This window comes from Oreochromis aureus, linkage group 11 (genome assembly GCF_013358895.1).
Source record: "Oreochromis aureus strain Israel breed Guangdong linkage group 11, ZZ_aureus, whole genome shotgun sequence".
Taxonomy (NCBI): Eukaryota; Metazoa; Chordata; class Actinopteri; order Cichliformes; family Cichlidae; genus Oreochromis; species Oreochromis aureus.
In genome coordinates this window covers 12,584,556-12,604,897 of record NC_052952.1, presented here as the reverse complement: position 1 = coordinate 12,604,897, position 20,342 = coordinate 12,584,556, and the positions used below count along the sequence as shown (strand labels likewise).

The following is a 20,342-nucleotide window of genomic DNA, read 5'->3' as shown; positions in this document are numbered from 1 at the left end:
CAGCAGCAACACTCTTGATGCTTTGTAAAGAATCCCTCAGCACACAGACACCCTCCCTTTAGCTATCTGCCTGGCCTCAGTGCCCTGTTCCTACATTGTATCCAGATGTGAGGAGGATGGTTGAAGGGAGGAAGGTAAAAGGGCCCCTGGTACTGCCCTCCCCAGCCCTAGACCATACCAGCTAAACCCATCCCAATAGCAAAGATTTATTAACAAACTCCCTGCTAAAAAGAAATGAGGCCAGCAAAGCAAATATCCCAGACTTTCATTTCAATATTTGCACATGTTTAAATGCTGCACATAGTAATAAACAGCGCAGTGGCCGTTTCTGCTGTTTTACCCTAAAACTAAAACCGAGGAGATGAAAATCTGTTGCTCTTAAATACAACTGGCTGCGATCATCTAATCCCTGGCTGCAGAACTCTATTTAAAGAGCGTAGCCGCTAATCCCATCAGATTATACCTGACCAACTGTACAAAATCACCTAATTAATAGTCTTAAGGATAGTCACAGAAGCTGGGCTTCCCTTGAAAAAAGACCTTAATAAATCATACAAAAAATTTGACCCATATACAGAGTCCTAATCTCAGGCATAATCTCAAACACAGAAATGGGAGATTCAAGGTCGGAACTCCTCATGGTCAGGACTCGTCTAGAAACTAGAATCTGGAAGTGGGTGAAAAAAATCCCAAAACATTTTAATGCAGTAAATGCATTACTTTACACTGAATCATACAGAGACCAGTGTGAGGTGTAAATTCCCCCTTAAACCAATGCTATAGTTGTACCATCTGTAAGGTTGTACTGGCTGACTGCTGTACATATACTGATATGACTCCTTTAAATGCATATTGATTTTTTTAAATTTGGTTTGTGTCCCAGAAGCAGGTGGTGTACTCAGATTTAAGTACCTGGGCAGCAAGCTCTGTGCCATGCATGTGCCAGGTAGAACTAAGGAGGAGGTTTTACGGATCTGTGTATATGAATTGGAATACTTGTATGAGCAAAAAAAATCACTTTGGGCCAAATTTAAGTCAAATTTGGAACGTCTGTTTCTATTTTCAAACGTCAGTGGAATTGTTATGGGCAGCTTAAAACAAGTGCTGCTACTAAATGTGTGGAACTAATTTAGACTGCCTTACTAGATCAGTTCAGTTCATGAGGTATTGGTTAATTCTACAATAAATATGTAATTGATTAGGCTGCATCACATTGGAAATATCAGCAACGAGTTTCCTCAGTCTCTTGCCCTGACTCTTTCCGATGCTTCCACATTACTGTCCACGTGTACGACCACATATGATCCTAAATCATATTTGTTGCCATGACAGTGCCATATTTTTTTTCCTTTTTGTATTGTAGAGCCCTGCTTATCTTAAATTCATACTATTGCAAATGCAGGTTTATCAGCAGACTTTGTCTCTGCCTCCATGTGTTTATGTTTCTCATTAGAAGTTAGCGGTGTCCATTTTTAGTAACCCATCCTGCCATCTTCAGTCAGTACAGTGTGTTGTGTAAAGTTGTCCACTGGTGCGGTTTGGAGAGAGGGACTGTGTGTAATCCTCGATCCTCTGTCTCTCACTTCATGTGTGAGCTGTTGCTTTTTAGCAGTGGTTAGGTGGCTGGTTGCCTGGTTTAAATGGCCTGGGTAATGCAGGTAGCTCCCACTGGAAGTTTCTGATCTCTTTAGGGAAAGCTGTGCAAACATCACTGTTTGATGCAATATTTGCCTTCTCCTATACTATCCTCAGCTGCCTGTCTACATTAATGACTCAACATTAAGTGGTGAGCTGCGTCAAGCTGCTACAATTAAGAATTTGGGCTTTTTCTCAGACTTTCATTATCAGAATACAAAATTGATTGTTCACTGAAAAGAAGACTAGATGGGTAGATTGCTACAACTACATAACTTGGAATGGTTATGGCTAAGCACATAACTCTAACCCTTCTTTGTCTTAGGGTTTTTAAAAAATATAATATACAGTCATTGTGGTGCGATAGACAAAACTTAATTCAAATTCAGTCAGATATCTCCTGGAAGTTAAAGAGTTCATCGAGATTGAGCACAGGCAAAGCTCCCAGATAGCATTTTTTTCTACAGTTTGACTTAACCTCCTGAAGGTCAAGTCATTCATCTTACCTTTTTAAAAGTTAACACAATAGAAAGATATGGAACACAGTGAGTTAAAAAAAATCCTACAAAGTTTCTCTGATCATGAATTGAACCATAGCCATTGTGGTTGTGTGGTGTGCCTTAACCACTGGTGCACCAGACATAATATTTCAGGAACAATATGTTGTGTCCAGAATTGAATGATAAGGTAACTCATGAGCTGTTGTAGACTACTGTAGCTCCACGAACACACTGTGACAGCTAAAGAAAAAGGCAAAGTGTGACTCTGTAAGAGTCTAAAAACACTATTACTCTTTGAGGCCATAATTAGCCCCAAAGTTGCTTTGAGGTAAGCATCAGACGCATGGTAGCATATCAATAGCTAGAGCAACAACATGCTCTTTGTGGTTTTTAAAAGAGGTAACATATGCTAACCTTCCAGATTAAGCATGTTAACATGTTTACATTTGCTAACAAATTTAAATTTGGTGCTCAATGAAAATCACATTTAGTACAGGTTACGCTCATGAAAGTATTATCTCAATAAATACTTGAACATCAATAAAAGTTAATGGAAAGTCGTTGTCATTGCGTAGAGTTTATCTTGAGATCACAAATGTTAGCCACAGCAGCGCTCCAGAAAAGGTATTTCTGAAAACTAGAGATGTCGAGCTAACTTAATGATGGAACTGTGTTTGATTTAATGATGGAGTAGGCTACTCTTTGTTTGTTCTTTATTTGTACATAGTTATACAGTGTAACACACAGTGAAATGTATCCTGTCGACATGTGCAAAAAGTTGGCTAGAGGAAGAACATTATATATATATATACATATATATCTATAGTATATACATTGGTATATATATAGTTGTTATATACCTTTGTTGCCATCATGTCACAATCTGAATCAAAGTACTATGATAAACCCTGTTTATCACCAGTCAATGAGGTGCTAAATATATTAAGTTCAACTCTGTTTTAGTCATATAGCGCTGATGCCCAGCAGCTATCACCTCAAGGAATTTAGTATTGTATACTACAGACCCTACAAATTAAAAGTACCACTGTGAATCATTTTTCTACTGAAAGCTTCAGTTTTTATTTAGCAATAATAAATAACAGGAAAATATAAGAACTACAAAAATTATCTCATCACTAAAACTGTTGTTCAAAAAGTATTAAACCCTAGTGTTTAGAATTATTAGAGAATTTATGTTATAGTTTCACAAACTCATAGACTGCTTGTACAAGATACTTTTCTTCATTAACAGTGAAACATGAAAAAGTAGGAATCAAGCAGTTGACAGCAATTTGTTATCATTAACTTCTCACTGACATCATGCAGCCTATTACTAGACATGGTGGCAGCCTGACGTTCATGCCGGTATAGGTTCTGCCTGCTTCTACATGTCAGTTTGGTAAACCCACTACTATCTAAACAGTGCAACTGGTGCAGATCAGGTTGTGGCATGGAGTTTTATTGCAAACAGGCGGCTTGCATAATTCTGCTTGTTTGCCAGTAGAATGAAGTGATCTGGTTTTCTTAGGCCCACCTGCATCTGGAGGGAAAATAAACTGACATTGTGGGCTGATTTAGATACATATGGAGTGTTTTCCTCCCTGTTTTGTTGTATTTATATTCATCTGTTAGAAACACTCAAAGTGTCTTGGATGTAATTTACTTAGTCATTTACAAGTTTTTCATGTTTTGGGGTTTTTGTGTGTCACTTACGCAGGTGTTGTTCATCTTCCTTTTTTTGTCATGTTTTGCAAGAAAACTTGTTAAATGTGACTTTTGGTTGTTGCTTCTTTGAAACAAGCTTCTTCAGTTAAACCTCTGAAGACAGATGTTCCATCACTATATATAGTAGCAGATTTAGATCTCTTTTTCTCACTGTTATGTACAAACATTAGAAATCTGTAATGAGAGATTTTTCTGGTGTTGTTGTTGCCTGTTTGATTTTATATTTTTAAAGTAAAATATATCAAAACAAAGTAAGAAAATATCTTGTGTTTAAGAGCTCACGCAGGTATATGAAACGTGACAAACAGACATGCATGTTGACACGCGCACATCCACATTTGAGCTGCACAGCTCGGTTGGAGGAAGAGGGGAGGGGGTTGTTACAGTGTAACTATACTAGCAGATTGTCTCTGTAGGACTGTTGGATGAATGTTAAGAGACAGTGCATTCTAGCCAATTTCCTGTGCTGGGGTTGCTCTGCAAGTAATCGCTGTGATGTCTGGTATTGGTGTTTGGACTCTGCTCTCCTGAAGAATTTGATTAAAAGCAAAAAAAGGGAGAAAATGCAGTACTGATGAGCTAAAAGTTTTATTTTTCTTACCAATCTTCTCAACAGACAGTGGTGATTTGCAGTCCAAAATCCTAAAAATATTGCATACTCCTGTAAAATGGACATCTGCAGCGTGCAGCTCCAACGCTGCAGCTCTCGCTCTCTCTCTTCCTACCTCGATCTCCCACATCTTCCCTTCTCGCTCCTCTCAGTCAGCTCTTATTATCCTAATCCATCTCCTGCCATGACTTTACATCACTATTTACCACTTATCTTCCCTCTGCTGCCCTCCTTCTCATTATTTGCTCAGCCTTTTCTACTCTCCCTGACATGCATCTATCTCCCTCTCTTGTTTCTGATGCTGCCTTGTTTTCCTCTGTATTGGTTTAGGGTTTTTCCACTGGGCGGGTTAACAAGCCAGCATGATTTCATCAATGTGAATCAGTCAGCCTGATAAGACGTGACCCAGATGGGATCTCCAGTTCTTTTTATACAGCCATCAATCACGACCACCTAGCCACATAAGCTCACCCTAACAGTAATGCCTGTCAGCCTGTGCACAGCCTGAAGGAAATATGGCATGTAGCTTTAGTGCGCTCTTTAGAAAAACTCTGTCCCACATGAAAGACTAACAATGTTTGTTATTCTCATCTTGCATCCCCAGTTCCTGCTTGTTGCTTCTTTTTTTTAAAATTATTTTTGGCTATGAAATCCTGGGCAGATGTTGCAGTCAGTGTACACACACACACGTGCACACACACACGGACACATAAACAACTCCCAGAATATTCCTCATAATGGTCAATAATAAGTTTACAGTAACCTCAGTGAACTTTGTGGAATCTTATATTTGCAGTGGTGTCACTTTCATATTCCCACTGTAATAATCCCCCAAGGCCCACTATGTTTCTAGGTCAGTGATTTTATAGACATTTGCTTTGTATGCTAAAAAAGTGTTTGCTTAGCAAAGAAATAGAAAAGTATACTGATACATCTCTCTTGTCTGTGCAGTAAATATTAATCTAACACCAGCAAATTAGCTTAGCTTCCAAACCAAGCAAATTTGCTTAGCTTCCTAGCTAATGTTGCTATGTCGCCGCGACACACTCTTACGGCATAGAAACAAAAAAACAAACAAACAAACCAGTCCTAAATTCAAACTTTTTATGTTTCCTCAAATTTTAAATTTCACAGGTTAACATGCAAAAAACAGATCTTGTTTGCCTGTTTTCAGTTATTTACTGCAAATCTTCATTTTGAAGATGGCAAACCACGTCTGTTCTTTAAATTATTGTGGTTTACTAACAATACAAGTAGCACAGTCTGTGTAAAAGATGACTGTAACTGCTGTGACATTACCTATTTGTTTCTGAAGTGCCCTTTTAACACCCCTGACTGTTTCCATTGTTGTCGTCCTAAGAGCCAAATTACCCCCCAGATGTGACGAGGAGGGGCTCTGAACGCACTTGGTTAAAGACCTCTGACCAGTTGTTAGCCAGTCAGTTTCAGTGTGGTTTCATACCACAGATAATTCTCTATTTTGAAAAAAAGTTTATCCAATATGACCCGAAATGAGTAACTGAGCCCATAAATTAAACAGGAAAATGTTTACGAGGGCCAAGTCAGAAATCTGTTTCCCCATAGACTTTTATAGAGCTGAAGTCTTTTTGCAATCACAACTATCACCATCTGGTGGCCTTCAGATGTAATGCAGGCTAAAGGTACTTCTGTGTAAGCTACATCATTACTCAGTGAGCAAATGGGTGACTGGCCAAGTTGTACCTCTACATTTGTATAGCTGTGCTAAGTAGTGGTTTCCCCCTCATCTGAGAGGTTTGCAAGGATAAGGACCTGTAACAAAATAGTGCATCAGAAACTACTCAGTAAGCTCTTTTTCTCTAATAATTTGTACAGGTATTTACACAGAGATAAATTAAGTTAAACACTGCAAATGTGGGCATCATTACCTGGCCTTTGTCTTTGTTGGCTTTTTCCCTTTTTGTGTGCTATATTAGAAATCTTCATTATAGAAAGTAACGCTTATGAACTTGTTCAGCTTTTCTTCACGGTGTCTTTGAATATTTAGTCCTCGTGTGTTTATAAAGGGGAAGTGCCATCTACTTACCTACTAGGCCAAAAGCAATCAGAGAAGTTCAAGGTATCGGCTGAAAGAAGGAGCGCTAATTAAGCTAATGATCTGCTGGCAGTGACTTCATATCTGTGGAACAGGTTAAGTGTTTCAAAAGAATGTGAAACTTGTGTGGGTTTGGGTTCGGTTATTAATGTAGCTTAGCTGTAACTTAGCAGTACACACAACAAACTGCTTTCACGCACATTTGACTACTCAGTTATTTAAATGTATTAGCTATATATTTTCCTATATATTATTATTGTTGTTTGCCAGCTTTACATTTACGTTTAAGTTGAAGCAGCTGACAAACACACACACACAGAGATGGATAGAAATGCTATGCCAGTGTGCTCTGCTATGTTTGCCTACCATCTAACATTCAAAGCTGTATAACTGAACTGACCAAAAATAAGTGAAGTTCCTGTGTGAAATGTGCATGTCTGGTGTAAATATTGAGAATCTTACTTCCACTACTGTGTAACTCTGATATTGTGAGAAACAACAATTATGCACCACGTCAGTGGCCATGACTTTATTATGCCTGATATTTTTTGTCATATACCATTAAAGCAAGCTATATGATAGCTATAATAATTACCTGCGACTCTCCCATCCACAAAAGCAAAAAAAGTGAGCATGGCATTACTTTTATTTTATTTGACGCTCTCATTCGCAAATCCACATACAAAGATGTCTTTATACTTTTTTGTATTCAACCTAGCAGTTTTTCCAAGGGAAGTAATTGAATTTTGCCCCGAGGTTACTTTGTTTGGAGTTTTGTTTCTTCATAATGTGTGTGTGTGTGTGTGTGTGTGTGTGTGTGTGTGTGTGTGTGTGTGTGTGTGTGTTTGTACTCTATATCAGTGTGTGAAAACCCCACAACAACAACTGCCTGTTTGAGCCCACACACTATTTCTGTAGTAGAGCCATCAGGAGATTTCTGTGGAAACCCTCCCATCCTGCATTCCTGTGTGTGTGTGTGTGTGTGTGTTGCCACACACACACACACACACACACACACACACACACACACACACACACACACACACACACACACACACACACACACACACACACACAGACTCAAAAACAGATCTGTTGCCCTGTTTGGGTCTCATATGTGCTCTTGACAACTCTTCCAGGATGTGATCTTCAGATTTTGCCCAAAGGTAAAGGTTTGAAAAGCAAAGCACAGCAAGTAACGAAAAAGCAAATAACCAAGCATATCAGCAGGCAAACAAACAAACTGTATTCAAGCACACACACACAAAACCGCCCCACACATTCTGAGAGACACCTAATGCAACACCTCGGCATGGACACCTTTTACGTTTTCCAGCAGAACATTGGACGCTAACACATTTTAAATACTATGCTGAGGAGGGTGATGCTGAAATTTGAGATAATGTTTGTGGAAACGCTCCGGTCTGAAGTAAAATTTCAGCTTTTTTAAAAAGGTGCAAGGGGAATCATGATAAACACAAGGCCTTTAATAAATCGCATTGCCATAGCTAACTGGTAAAATAAGCAATAAGTTAGTTAATTGTGATTTTTGTGAGTCAAATTACAAAAAGAACCTCTTGGCTGTTGTCTCAGTGATGCTCAGTCTTTGTGCTGTTGTTTGGGCAACTTAGCGCAGGCTCAGATACGCCCATTAGTACGCAACAGCTTGATCAATACAAAATTTACTCTATCCCTCTCCCACGTTAAATGTGTGCAAGCGACATCTCCACGTGTGTGCACCTGTGCGCAAACTCGCTAACCGCCTGACTATCTCTCCTCGGCAAGCCACAAAATAAAAGGGTTACATCAGAAAGTGTGACAGTGTGGAAGACTGGTGGCCAACTTTGAGGTCGCTGGTCTAATTACACTTCAGAGAGACTGATTTAAGTTCAACTGCAGAGGTCGTCCGGGGCTGCGGGCGAGGCGGAGGAGAGCGCAGAGGAAGAGGATGAAGAAGGCAGGGAGAGTGGACAGTAGGGAGTGGGGTGAAAAGAGATGGAGAAGTTTCAATTTAACTCTACTGCATGAGTGGCTATAGCACCTTCGCCACTGTGCTTCTTCTTCATCTTTCTCCCAACCCTAATGCCTTCAGTTTTACCCTGAGACAAAGCATATAAACGAGCTGCATTCGCGGCCTTTCGCACAGATCCGAGCAGTAAAGAATGAAACGTCTTATCTTTGATCAAACACTGCTGCGACTCTCTAAATGACTTGTTTGTTTTTGTGTGCAGAACGGTTCTGCTTGAGTGGCCCTAAATGTCTTTCCATGTAAGGGAAAATCAAAAAAGATCCTCTTATATAAAGACATTCTGATCATCCTTACATCCACTCCAGTGCTTTAGGATTAAGATTTGGATTTAGGGGTTGTGGTTAGATTAATGTTGGGCTCGGGGTTAAAGTTCAGTTTAGTGGCTTAGGAACCAACGATTAAAAAAAACGCAGTCTCGCACAAGAAGTCTTGTCTTTCGCAAGAAACGTGCCTGCTTGTTTTTGAGCTTGGAGGTAATTTACGCGAGGGCTATGATGGTTTAGTCTGCGCTGCACAGTGACAGTAGATCCTAGTTTGTGTATGTGTGCGAGGAATGCTGCTGTGGTTTAGGAGAGGGCTAGAGACGGTGTGTGTGTGTGTGTTGAGGGGGGCACTGTGGGCAGGAGCACCCAGGGGTTAACGAGCGGTGTGAGAAAAACAGGCAGAGTTCGAGAAGGAGGGGGAGGGAAATATGTGCACACTCGTACACACACACACACACGCTCACACAGTGTGTCTCAGAGGAAGCCGAAGATAGTTGGGTCCATAAGAGCAGGCAGCACTTGTTGGCTTTATACTTGTGGGAGCAGGTATCAAACAATGGAAAATGCAGTGTTCTCACAATTCTTAGCAGGGGGGACAAAAGAACTGGCCTTTATCCATTTTCATGTGATACATGTGAAGCCCAAAAATAATAATAAATACATAAATTAAAAAAACAGGTGTCTCTTTTGATTGCAGTTGCAGCCACAGTGAATCGTACTGAAAGACAAAAGCCTCCATTGCAGTGTGTTTGGTTAGTGTGTGGGCCTGAGAACTGCACTCTTCTTTTTCCTGACCCGTCCAGTAATCCCACAAGCATGGGTGGGTCACTAAAATGTAACATGACAGTATTGACCCAAACACCTGCCACTTCCTAAACACACAGACACACACATGCACACACACACACACACACACACACACACACACACACACACACACACACACACACACACACACACACACACAGCACACATACATAAACAGAGACCCAGTGGACTCTTTCAATCCAAAGGCCCTTCTCACGCAAATAGAGTAGGCAGGCAGGATCCCTCTCAGTCTATTTATCAGAGAGGGGGGTGGCGGTTTGAGGAGAGACAGACAGCATGGACCCCCTCTATTGTTCTGGCTGGGTTTAAGAGATGGGTGGGGGGCGTAGGGATGGGACCAGGGATAGGATGGGAATTGGAGACCCCAACAATGCCACAAAACCTCCCACTGCTCTTCCTGCTTATGAGAATGACCTGCTCTGACAAGAGAAGGAGGAGAGGGAAAACTATAATATAACTCAGCCCACACCGGACCCTGATTGGTCATAGATCTAGTTATAGGTTAGCCCTAAGTGGGATTCAGTTTGGAGTCACAAACTCTGCCAGACCTCATTTAGAGAACACTAAATTCTTTAGGGGTGGGGTGCAGGATGGGAAAATTTAGGAGCTCAGATCTTGTCATTAGACTATGTTTAATTTGTTAAATACACAATTGACAAAATCAGGCATGAGTGGATACAGACGGTCTGAGCCAGAATCAAAACCAGTCATTTAAAGTCACTTTTGGGCATGTTTTTGGCATCGCAGCTAGCATTACCAGGAAGAATCCAGCACAAAACTGGACTAAAAGTCGCTTGAACCCACATCTGGACCACATCCATCTGCAGTTCATCTCTAAAGGAAGTCCATCTCCTGTCTAGCTTTCATACACACACACACACACACACACACACACACACACACACACACACACACACACACACACACACACACACACACACACACACACACACACACACACACAAGCATATTTGTGGTTTATGGTGGAGATATGTGAAAAATGTTGCAGGGATGATGACATACATTTCTTAGCAGTGCAGGAATAATGTACACAATTCTGAACATATTTTACTGACACATGTTTTTTTTCCTTTTTTTTCTAGAGTGAAGAAAGAAAATTTTACGTGTGTTCTCCTCTCACAGCTGCTGACAGGATTTTTGGTATATGGCATGTAAGTCAATAAATAGTACTTAACAGCAACTGGAACAGAAACTGGTCTGTGAACCACAAAGTTTTCACAAAGTTTATTCTTTTTTTTTTTTTTTTTTTTCCCAGCTAAACCATTTTTACCCTAAAAATGTCAGAACTCTCCAGTGTGTGTGTGTGTGTGTGTGTGTGTCTTTTTTTGTTTGTTTTTTTGTGAACATCCTGTAGGTGTGTGTGAGAGATGCCTATCCGGCTGTGGTTTATTTCTCTCTCTTCATCGTGGCACATACAGCAGACCTCTTTGTCTGCCAGTTTAGAGCTGGGTGGGAGGTGAAGAGCAGTTTGTTCATAATGGATTATTGATTGGTCTGAGAATACACTGCATGTGTGTGTGTGTGTGTGTGAGTGTTTAAGACTCCATCGCCTCTGTCCCACTCTGAGCATTGAATGTCTCCACTTTATGAGCAACTATACAGAGGATAGCAAGTTTATTTGTAAAGTGCTCCCTGTATGTTATGCTCCATGAAGCAGTGTGCAGTGTGTGTGTGTGTGTGTGTGTGAGCCCTTTCTGTATGTGCTGTTAAGCTATCAATGCTGCCTGTATGAAACAGTGGTAAAAGCCCACATTGTGCATATATGGACGTTCAAAAGATGTGTGTGTGTGTGTGTGTATGTACGCGACATTAAAAGACCCCTCTGTTTTGCTTGTTGATTCCTCAGTTCCCCATGTGTGTGTGTGTGTGTGTGTGTGTGTGTGTGTGTGTGTGTGTGTGTGTGTGTGTGTGTGTGTGTGTGTGTGTGTGTGTGTGTGTGTGTGTGTGTGTGTGTGTGTGTTCATTTTAACAGAAGGTCCACTCTTTATTTTTCTCCCCCTCTGTCTATTTTTTTTTCATAACCTCAAACGCTGATCTCTGCGCTGCTGTGTGGGAGGGAAACAGATCCTGTCTCTGCTGAAGGATGTCCCACATGAGAATGACCTAGAGTCGTTACCAGTGATAAGGTGACAGCGTGAGTGACTGACTGCGTTATGAAAGCCAATCTCCTCAAACGCGGGTACGGGAGATTTGTGCTGTGGATGCCTCTGAGGCGGTTGCTGCGATGAAGGCGATTCCTGGCAGAACGGTGGCATTTTCTGTCACAAAAGAGCAAAACGGCGAGGGCGAGCAAACAGTTGTAAAAACTGTGCAGCCAAATGGGAGCACGCCTTTTACTCATTATCTGCCACATGTTCTCTGCAAGCAGAATATACGGCCTCTAGAGGGTGCTGTGGAGAAAGAATTTTAAGCGGTGCAGACAGTACTCTTAACTAAACTGTGCTTGCCTTGCTACCAGTGTTGGATCTAAATGGATGAAGCTTGGTTTGTACGTCTGCCTTTGCGACGGCACTACTGTGTGAAAACAAATCTGTAAACAGATCCTCTGCTTGCACAGTTTGACACTGTTTTGAGATTCTCTCCAGATGTGAACCCCGGAAGATCCAGAAACAAAAAAAAAAGAGCCAAGCTGCTCTGTAAAGGTTGCGCAGGGTTGGGAAAATGAGAACGGATTTCCTCCTCTTACCGGTTTTCAACTGCTAGGGTTTGGCGTTCAGAAGGCAGATCAGCTGAGGTGAACGTATCAGGAAGGAAGAGAGGAAAAAGATTGTTTTTTTCTTTTTATTTGATGCAGCAGTCATTATCAGCTGAGTGTGTGAGACTCAAAGGAGGCTTAAGTGTCCGTTAATGGCATGTCTGATATCTGAGTGGCAGTTTTGCCAACTGGGTTTAGACTGATCATTGTGTTCGAGGGCGATCTATTTCCTGCAAGTAAACAAAAAAAGGTTAAACACTCCAGTTAGAAAGTAGCTGATAAACACAGTAAACTAGGATCATTTTCCAGCTATGTGCTCTCACCATCTCCAGTCCTATTAATTCTTCCCCTCTTACTGTGCGCGAGGTTAATTAGCTGGAGGATGTCAGTGACAGTCACAAAGTGGAATGGGCTCCGTGTCTCAGAGAAAAACTCCTATCCATTTATTGTGCCACGGTGATCTTTAATAGAGCTTCTATCTCTTTTTGTTTTTGATGACTTTGATGATTGGTCATTTTCTCTGTCTCTCCTGGACTGTTTCTCCCTCCTTAAGCCAATTTGTCTTTTTTTTTTCTTCCTTTAGCCTCTATGGCGACAAGCCTGCATTGTTTCCCTTCTGGTGGTTAATCTCATTACATTTCAATTGGCACATGTGCTTGTCTGGTGGATGACAGGCTTACAGTTGAATAGTCTCAACCCCTCCCAGCCCTCCTGACCCCCAGTCAGCAAGGCCATTTAATAGCAAATAAGATCATTATCCTCTGTTTTTAGCGCCAGAACTGGAAAAAACTACTAAGTACTAATGAGTAACATTAGGATGGAGACAGAGAGCAGATGGAACAGATTGAGGGGAAACTGAGGTGGATAAATGGCTGTGGGTAGATGGCTTTGTTTTCCTTATTGTCCCTCATCACTTGAATTTCTGCCTGTTACAGTGACAACTGGAGTCTTCTCGTGATAACATTTGGCTCATATAACAGTTTCTGAATATCTTCTCTGAGATAGCTATATAAATTAGACACTGCGCCATGGGTCATGGTGTTAAAATAATAAGGCCTTAGCAATTACAGCAGCAAACTGTAATGCTCTTTCAGGAGACTGAACAGATGAAATGCAGATCATAAGCTTACAGTAGTAATTATTCTACATACAGTGATACTTCTAATGCTTCTGATCTAAATCAGCAGCTATGCTAGCGGCTCTGTGACACTAAATTTAGGCACAGCAGTGCGCTGAAATTCTTAAAATGGCATTGAAATAATGAGCAGGTCTATTGTTATCTAGTTTTCCTTGTATTAGCATGTTAGCATTTGTTGCCACTAAAAACAGAGTGCAGTTTAGACAGATGAGGATTTCATTAGTAATTCATTCATAAACTGACAAACTCTTGTATTAATTCCACGCAAAACCACGACATGACTTGTGGTGGCACAGAAGAACAAATATGGAAATTTCAAAGCACAGTGCATCCATTAGGCCTCAGTCACACAGGCTTGGAGACCTGTCAGCAACCCCCTGTCAACCTCGGTTTGCTAGGGAAAATATCTATCCTTTGACCAGCTGCCGACTGTCACTGGCTAAAATCGGTATCAAAGAGGGTGTCGTACCAAAAACCTCCTTGGAGTTGCTTTTGTTTCCATCAAATTGCTGCAGTTTGTATGGACGATGGCAAACTCCTGGCAACTGAGCGTAGCAAAACGTGAAAAAGTGCTATTCAAACCTGAAACGGAGAACATTTGCCTTCAAATAAAAGTTGTGCCTTAACGCTGTGTCCGGCACGTTTCAAAAGGAACAACTTTTGCACATGGACTTTTCACAGTTTTATTTCTCATTCGGAAAGTAGCTTCCAAGTGATTGCAGACAAGTCAGTTTTTCCTTGCAAACTGTGGGTGACCATAGCAACCTGCTAGCAACCAAAACAATTTTCCTAGACCACTCTCTAGGCCTGTTTGCCAGGGGCCTTACATACTGAGATCTTTTTAAATTTATATATAAAAACTTTGAAAAGGACCACAAAGGTCATATTTAATCACCTGCATTGGGGTTATGCAAACAACTGAATGTCACTGCCATCCACAAAGCCATGCCCTTAACACTGTGTATGCCTTTACAGGTTGAGAGTTTTCAATTAAACAGAAATAGATTATGATTAACTGTATTTTGTTTAGACAGGTAGTTGTCTCCTTCTGATACAGTACTTTGTTTCAGGGTAATGTGAAGCACAGGTGTACTTATGGCAGCAGTGGTACGTCTTCACTAGAAATCTTAGCACACTAAGCTCGCCCAGAGGAAGCATGGTAGCCTACTGAGGCTGATTTCAATAGCATAAATCATTCTTGATAGATAGATAGCTTTGGCGCAGGGTAGTCATTTTCAGTGCAAGAATTTAAGACACATGATTGTTCTGGTGCTAACTTTCCTCCTCCACCACCTTATACTCTTATGATTATGATCAATTATCCACTTATAATTAGAGCTCGGCAGTAACTCAGCTCACGGGTTCTGACACTTTATGTAAAAGCCTGTAATAATGTTGTCAGTCAGATTTCACATAGTTCACGCTTTCAGGCAGGTTTCCCATGGAAATCTTTTCATGCTTGAGAGTTTTGTGATAGTAACTTATACGATGTGTCCGGTTTTATAAAGGAAAATGTTTCCTTGTTTTAAATCAACAGGGCTGTCTTATGCATTGATGTTTTAATGAGCTGACGGGTAGAAAAGAATAAAGATGTGAATGACCTTTTAATCAGTATTGTGAGAAGAGTGGGACAGCCCATGAGGAAAAACGTCAATATGGTGAAAAGGAGGCACTTTGAACAGAATACATGGTACACTATGACTAATTCAGGTTAGGGCTGGATTTTAAGGATTCTTAGTTTAACAAATGGCGTACACACAAACAGTTTAAGAAAATCAGTATTTCACCTGTTCATGGAAATACTGTGTATGCAGTCAACACGGAAGTTTCTGTTTGTCTCATCGCTCTCTCTATCTATCTCTTTCTGTTTGACTCTCTCTCTGACCCCATTCAACTCCAGTTCGAGAAATAGAGCAAAGCAAACTGTCTGAAGAGCCACTTCCTGTTGTGTACTTAAGATCCCTGTCATGTGATAGAGTCAGTTGAGGCGGGTGCATGAGGCCACTGTGGGGAGGGAATATGGTGGCACTGCTGATGTTGCTGATGTGAAAGCGACCCCCCCCTCATCACTCCTCCAGCACCACCCCCACCCAACTACAACCCTGATTGTGTAAAGTGTCGACTCAGCCATTGTGTCAGAGCCCCCACGCTCCCCTCCCACCCACATCCCCACCCGACTCATGCACAATCACAGCACACACATGCACGTGCATACTGGCAGCATACAGTGCAAGATACAGACTCACAGTGTCCTATAGAGACACACACACACACACACACACACACACACCTAAAGCCTGTACATTTTTGTCAGGCTGTTCGGTGGGTAAGAAGGTCAAGTGTTTATCACCACAGTGAGCTTTGAGGTCCAAGAAAGGTTAGGAAGCTGCTTTTTGAATAGGGTATGCATACATACTATGGTATGTATATGAATACATGTTTATGAATACATACAAAACTAATGGCAGAATCTGAACTCAATAGCAATGATTACTCTTGGAATTTATATTAGAGCATATTATACTTGCTAAACTTGTAAACATTGCTATTATGAGCATGGAACTGCATTCATGATAAAGTATTCATACCAAAGTGCTAACTGTAGGTTGATAGTAACTGTAATAGTTCTATTATGAAACCTCAAAAGGAAGATTTTGCAGCTGCTTTTTTAAAATGTTCTGCTGTAAAAAGTGACAAGATTAGTCCATCATTTCAAAGTGTGACTTGAAATGAGAGCTATGGATGAGTCATTTGGCTCATTGTGTCTTTTTCTCACCAGTGCTGTCAGTGACTGCTGACTTTATCTGTTGGGAGTCTATGTACAAAACAAGTCCAAGCTGTGCAGCTTTACATGCCTTTGGAGGTACAATTCAGGGACACGCATGAATGGTTATGAAGCAGATTTAACACACAGACACTTATACGTTAGAGCTACATCATAGTAAAAGGTGCAAAGACATCTGATAAGCATATACATCTATGGCCGTGTACACAGCCACTACAGTGGCTCGTTGAGGTGGATTTAGAAAACTAAAAGGCTTCTTGAAATGATGCGCTGTAGCTGAACTAACATGCCTTTCTCATTTTTATTCACAGGTGGATGGTACACGTGCGGGTCACCACTTAAAGAACGCTCGCCGTTTGGCAGTACAATGAAGACCAGAAGAGTAGCGAATGGCCTCCTCTGAGGCAGAGACCTTCAGACATGCCACTCCACCGACACAATGACATGAAACTGAGTGAAACTTTCACATTATTCTGACAAAGAGATTGTTTAAATCTCAGTTATTATATGCCGACCTTTTCGACTCTGAGAAAGCAAATGACAAGTAGCTGTTTGTGATTTGAGTCACCGAGGATGGCTATATTGCGTGGCATCCAGTGACCGGACTTGAGCTGCTATATTGGTAGCCTGATCGAATGATTGAAGGCAGATAGTGTTTTCAACTTGCCAACAAAGACATCTCTAGATGTACAGCTGCAGATAGCAGTAGTTATAAATATTGTTTGAGCTTATGAGAGGCCACCTAGACAGGGTAGTTTAATTCATACCATGAATCCCAGAGACAGTGTGGACGTAATGGAGACTCAGGCAGGAGGTCAGAAGGAGAAATTGAGCATAGACAAAGCCAACCCTAAAAATGAGATGGAGGCCGAGGACGACAAAACTCCTGGGAGTTACGACTGCAACATCTGTGGACGCAGCTTTCCTTTCCTTAGCTCTTTGTCGCAGCATATGAGACGCCACACGGGTGCACGCCCTTACAAATGCCCCTACTGTGATCACAGAGCCTCGCAGAAGGGCAACCTCAAAGTCCACATTCGCAGTCACAAGCTGGGCACGCTGTCTAGCCACCACTCCAATGAGGATGAAGAGGGTGCTGCTGAGGAGGAGGAGATGAGGGTTTCAGAGGGTCTCGATGGAGGCACCAGCCCAACCAAGAGCAGCTCTGCCTGTAACCGGATGATAAATGGGGATGGTGGTGAGGAAACCCGTAGGAAAGTCCCTGTGAGGAGCATGAAAAGGGAAAAGTCCGTCACTGAGCAGCGGCCTTACTGTTGCCGTTTGTGCGGCTACGAGGCCCAGCGGGAAGACCAGCTCCTCAGCCACATTGAGAAGGTCCACATAACAGCAGACACAGAAGAGGAGACCGCTGTCAAGGAGGAGGCTGCGACCGAAGCTGACGTCATCCAGCCCCAGAGTGACGGGACCTTCCCTTGTGAGACTTGTGGTCAGGTCTTCTCCCAATCCTGGTTCTTGAAGTCACATATGAAGAAACACGCGGGGATCCTGGATCACTGCTGTCGCATCTGTGGGAGACGTTTCCGCGAAGCGTGGTTTCTCAAATCTCACATGAAAACACACAACACCAAATCTAGGTCACGGTCAAAAGCAGAGTCAACTGAGCATCCAGCCACCATCAATGATGTAGCCCAGGATCCTGATATTGTTACCGGCTCCGTTACTTCTGTCTACCAAATGTGCTCCAAATGTGGAAACCTGTTTCACAACAGAGAGAGCCTAAGAGCCCACGATAAAGTTCACAGTCTCGGCTATAGCAGGAAGTCCCCGAGCCAAGGGAGGCCCAATGACGATGAGGACTCCCCAGCTGCTAAGAAACGTTTCCTTGACTACTTAAACCTCCAGCCTTTTGAGGGAAAGAACCAGGATGAAGAGGAGGAAAGTAAGGAAAAGATGATGGGTCAAAGAATCCCAGAGCTAGATCCAGTTTGCAGCTACCAGGCCTGGCAATTAGCCACTAAAGGAAGGGTTGTGGAGCCAGTGGAGTCTAGTTACAAGGCCTCATGCGGGGCAGGAAGTATCGGAGAGGAAGCCCTAGCCGGTGCTGCTGTGGTTTTTGAGAAGGAGAGCAGCCGTTATGTCCTGCAAGGTCAAGTGAAACGCAGTTCGGGCAGACGCAGCAGCTCCGGTTTGGGAAGCCACACCTCTTCAGGGGACCGGACACCAGACAGCCTCAGTGATTCCGAGTACCGGCCTTCGTCTCGTCAGGACAGAAGGCGCCCATCCCAGTCGCAAGCTTCTTCCTCCAAGTCCAACGAGTGCTTCGAGTGCGGCAAGGTGTTCCGCAGCCGTCACCAGATGATCGTCCACCAGCGGGTTCACAGGAAGGATGGAGGCAGGGCCTCTGTTGGAGACAAGGAAAGAAGCACAAGAGATGAGCGATGGGGCTCCACCAGCGACCCAGAATCAGGCTCTCCCAGCTGGCCCAGCACCCCGGGGTATGGAGATTCTCCACCAGCTTCTACCCTTGGAGACCAGGCCTCAGAGATGGGTACTGCAAACTCTGGAGAGCTTTCGGGTTAGTAAACAGTATTTTCCATTGGCCTAATCTTGTTTTATTCCCTTTTTATTTGTTTGAAATAACCCTCTTCCATTATAGATGCCACATAATATATAATATATAATATAAGCAAAGAGCTGAGGATTAATTAATGTGATGATAAGGAGTCTAGTTAAATAAGCTATGACCAACAATTCTATCAAAATATAATGTGAAACATAAGTGTAAAACCATATCTTGAAGGATTTTAGGCTCAGGAGTGATTGTAGTGCTTTTAAAGCCTTGCAGTAAATATCTGCTGATGAAATGTGCTTTGTGAAGTTGCAGCTTCTCAGCTCATCAGTCTTTATAGAGTGGGAAGTAGAGCCACCATGTGGCAAAACGTCCAAGTTACATATTTGTGCACGGCACTCCATAAAAACAGAGTGCTGCTCATAGATGCCATTTAATATGGTCAATAAACTTTAACAGTTGCCGGAAAGTCAGTTTACAACAGTGCTATTATTATGTAAACAATGAACGGTTAGCAGTTAAATGAGAGTTTGTGCCTTTCAGCAGCATGTCAGTAGAGCAGAGGACATTTTTGGAATGCCTATCATTTTTTTCCACCTCCACAACCAATAAACACTGCTAAGCAAAGGAAAAAAAGGAGAAGAAGAAGAAAGGACACCCATAATCATGGGTTAAAAATGCTAAAGGAAGAATTCCTGCGTTACAGCTCTCTGCTGTTTATCTTTCAAACTTCAGGTTTCTGTCTGCACAGCTACGGGACGGCGGATAGCATAGAACTGTTGTGATTGTTTCTTTTCCTCCCTGCTAGTACAGAAATGCAAAAATAGCAGCAGCATTTCTTCAGGCCTGATCGAGCTGTGCGCTATTTCAGGTCTTCCTGTCTCAGGAAACTCCCCTCACCTCCCTCCCACTTATGTGTGTGTGAATATGATTTTTTTTCTCTCTCTGATTTGTGTCTTAGCCATGAACACATGTTTGCTTGCTTCCCTTAACACGCTGGTATTGTTTATTATATAATAACAAATTATTAGCATTACTGGGAACATCAAAAAGTCATTGAAGGCCGGCTCGGCTTTTTTTTTTTATAGTTGTGCAGCACTGTGAGGAATTCACTCTCTAAAAAGAACAATCTGACACTGCGCTTGACTGTGTGAGATTGTTTTAGAGTTATACTAGAAATGCCTAAAATCTCTTTTAAACATTTAAAAAATATTTTTACTGTGAAATGTGTGTACAACAGTGATGCAAAATTATAGTTTAGTGTGCACATTGCATCATCGCGGGAAGGGCAAAGGTAAAATGAAGGTAGCAAACACGGCTGAATCCACCGTTCGAATATCCGAGCAGTGCTATCTAGCTTAGATAACGTCTGTTCATAAGAGATCACTGTCACTGAGTTCAGGTTGGATTTTATACACAGAGGGTGTCAGGATCAGGCTGTTGAGACATTTAATTAACATTTATCGATGAAAATGTATTCAGGATTCAGCGATGAACTAATTTGTTTTA

General features: G+C 41.9%; 1 protein-coding gene across 5 annotated transcripts in view; it reads left to right on the top strand.

Annotated features, from left to right (window-relative positions):
- LOC116326751 (zinc finger protein 516) overlaps positions 1-20,342 on the top strand; it is a 64,600-nt gene that overhangs the window by 27,888 nt on the left and 16,370 nt on the right. For 4 of the 5 annotated variants that reach the window (XM_039619330.1, XM_039619331.1, XM_039619332.1 and 1 more), the window contains 2 exons: positions 10,768-10,836; positions 16,615-18,839. In XM_039619330.1, coding sequence (XP_039475264.1) covers positions 17,072-18,839 — 1,768 coding nt within the window. In that variant the 5' untranslated portion in view covers positions 10,768-10,836; positions 16,615-17,071. The remainder of the gene's footprint in view (positions 1-10,767; positions 10,837-16,614; positions 18,840-20,342) is intronic. The other variant, XM_039619333.1, reaches the window with a different exon arrangement.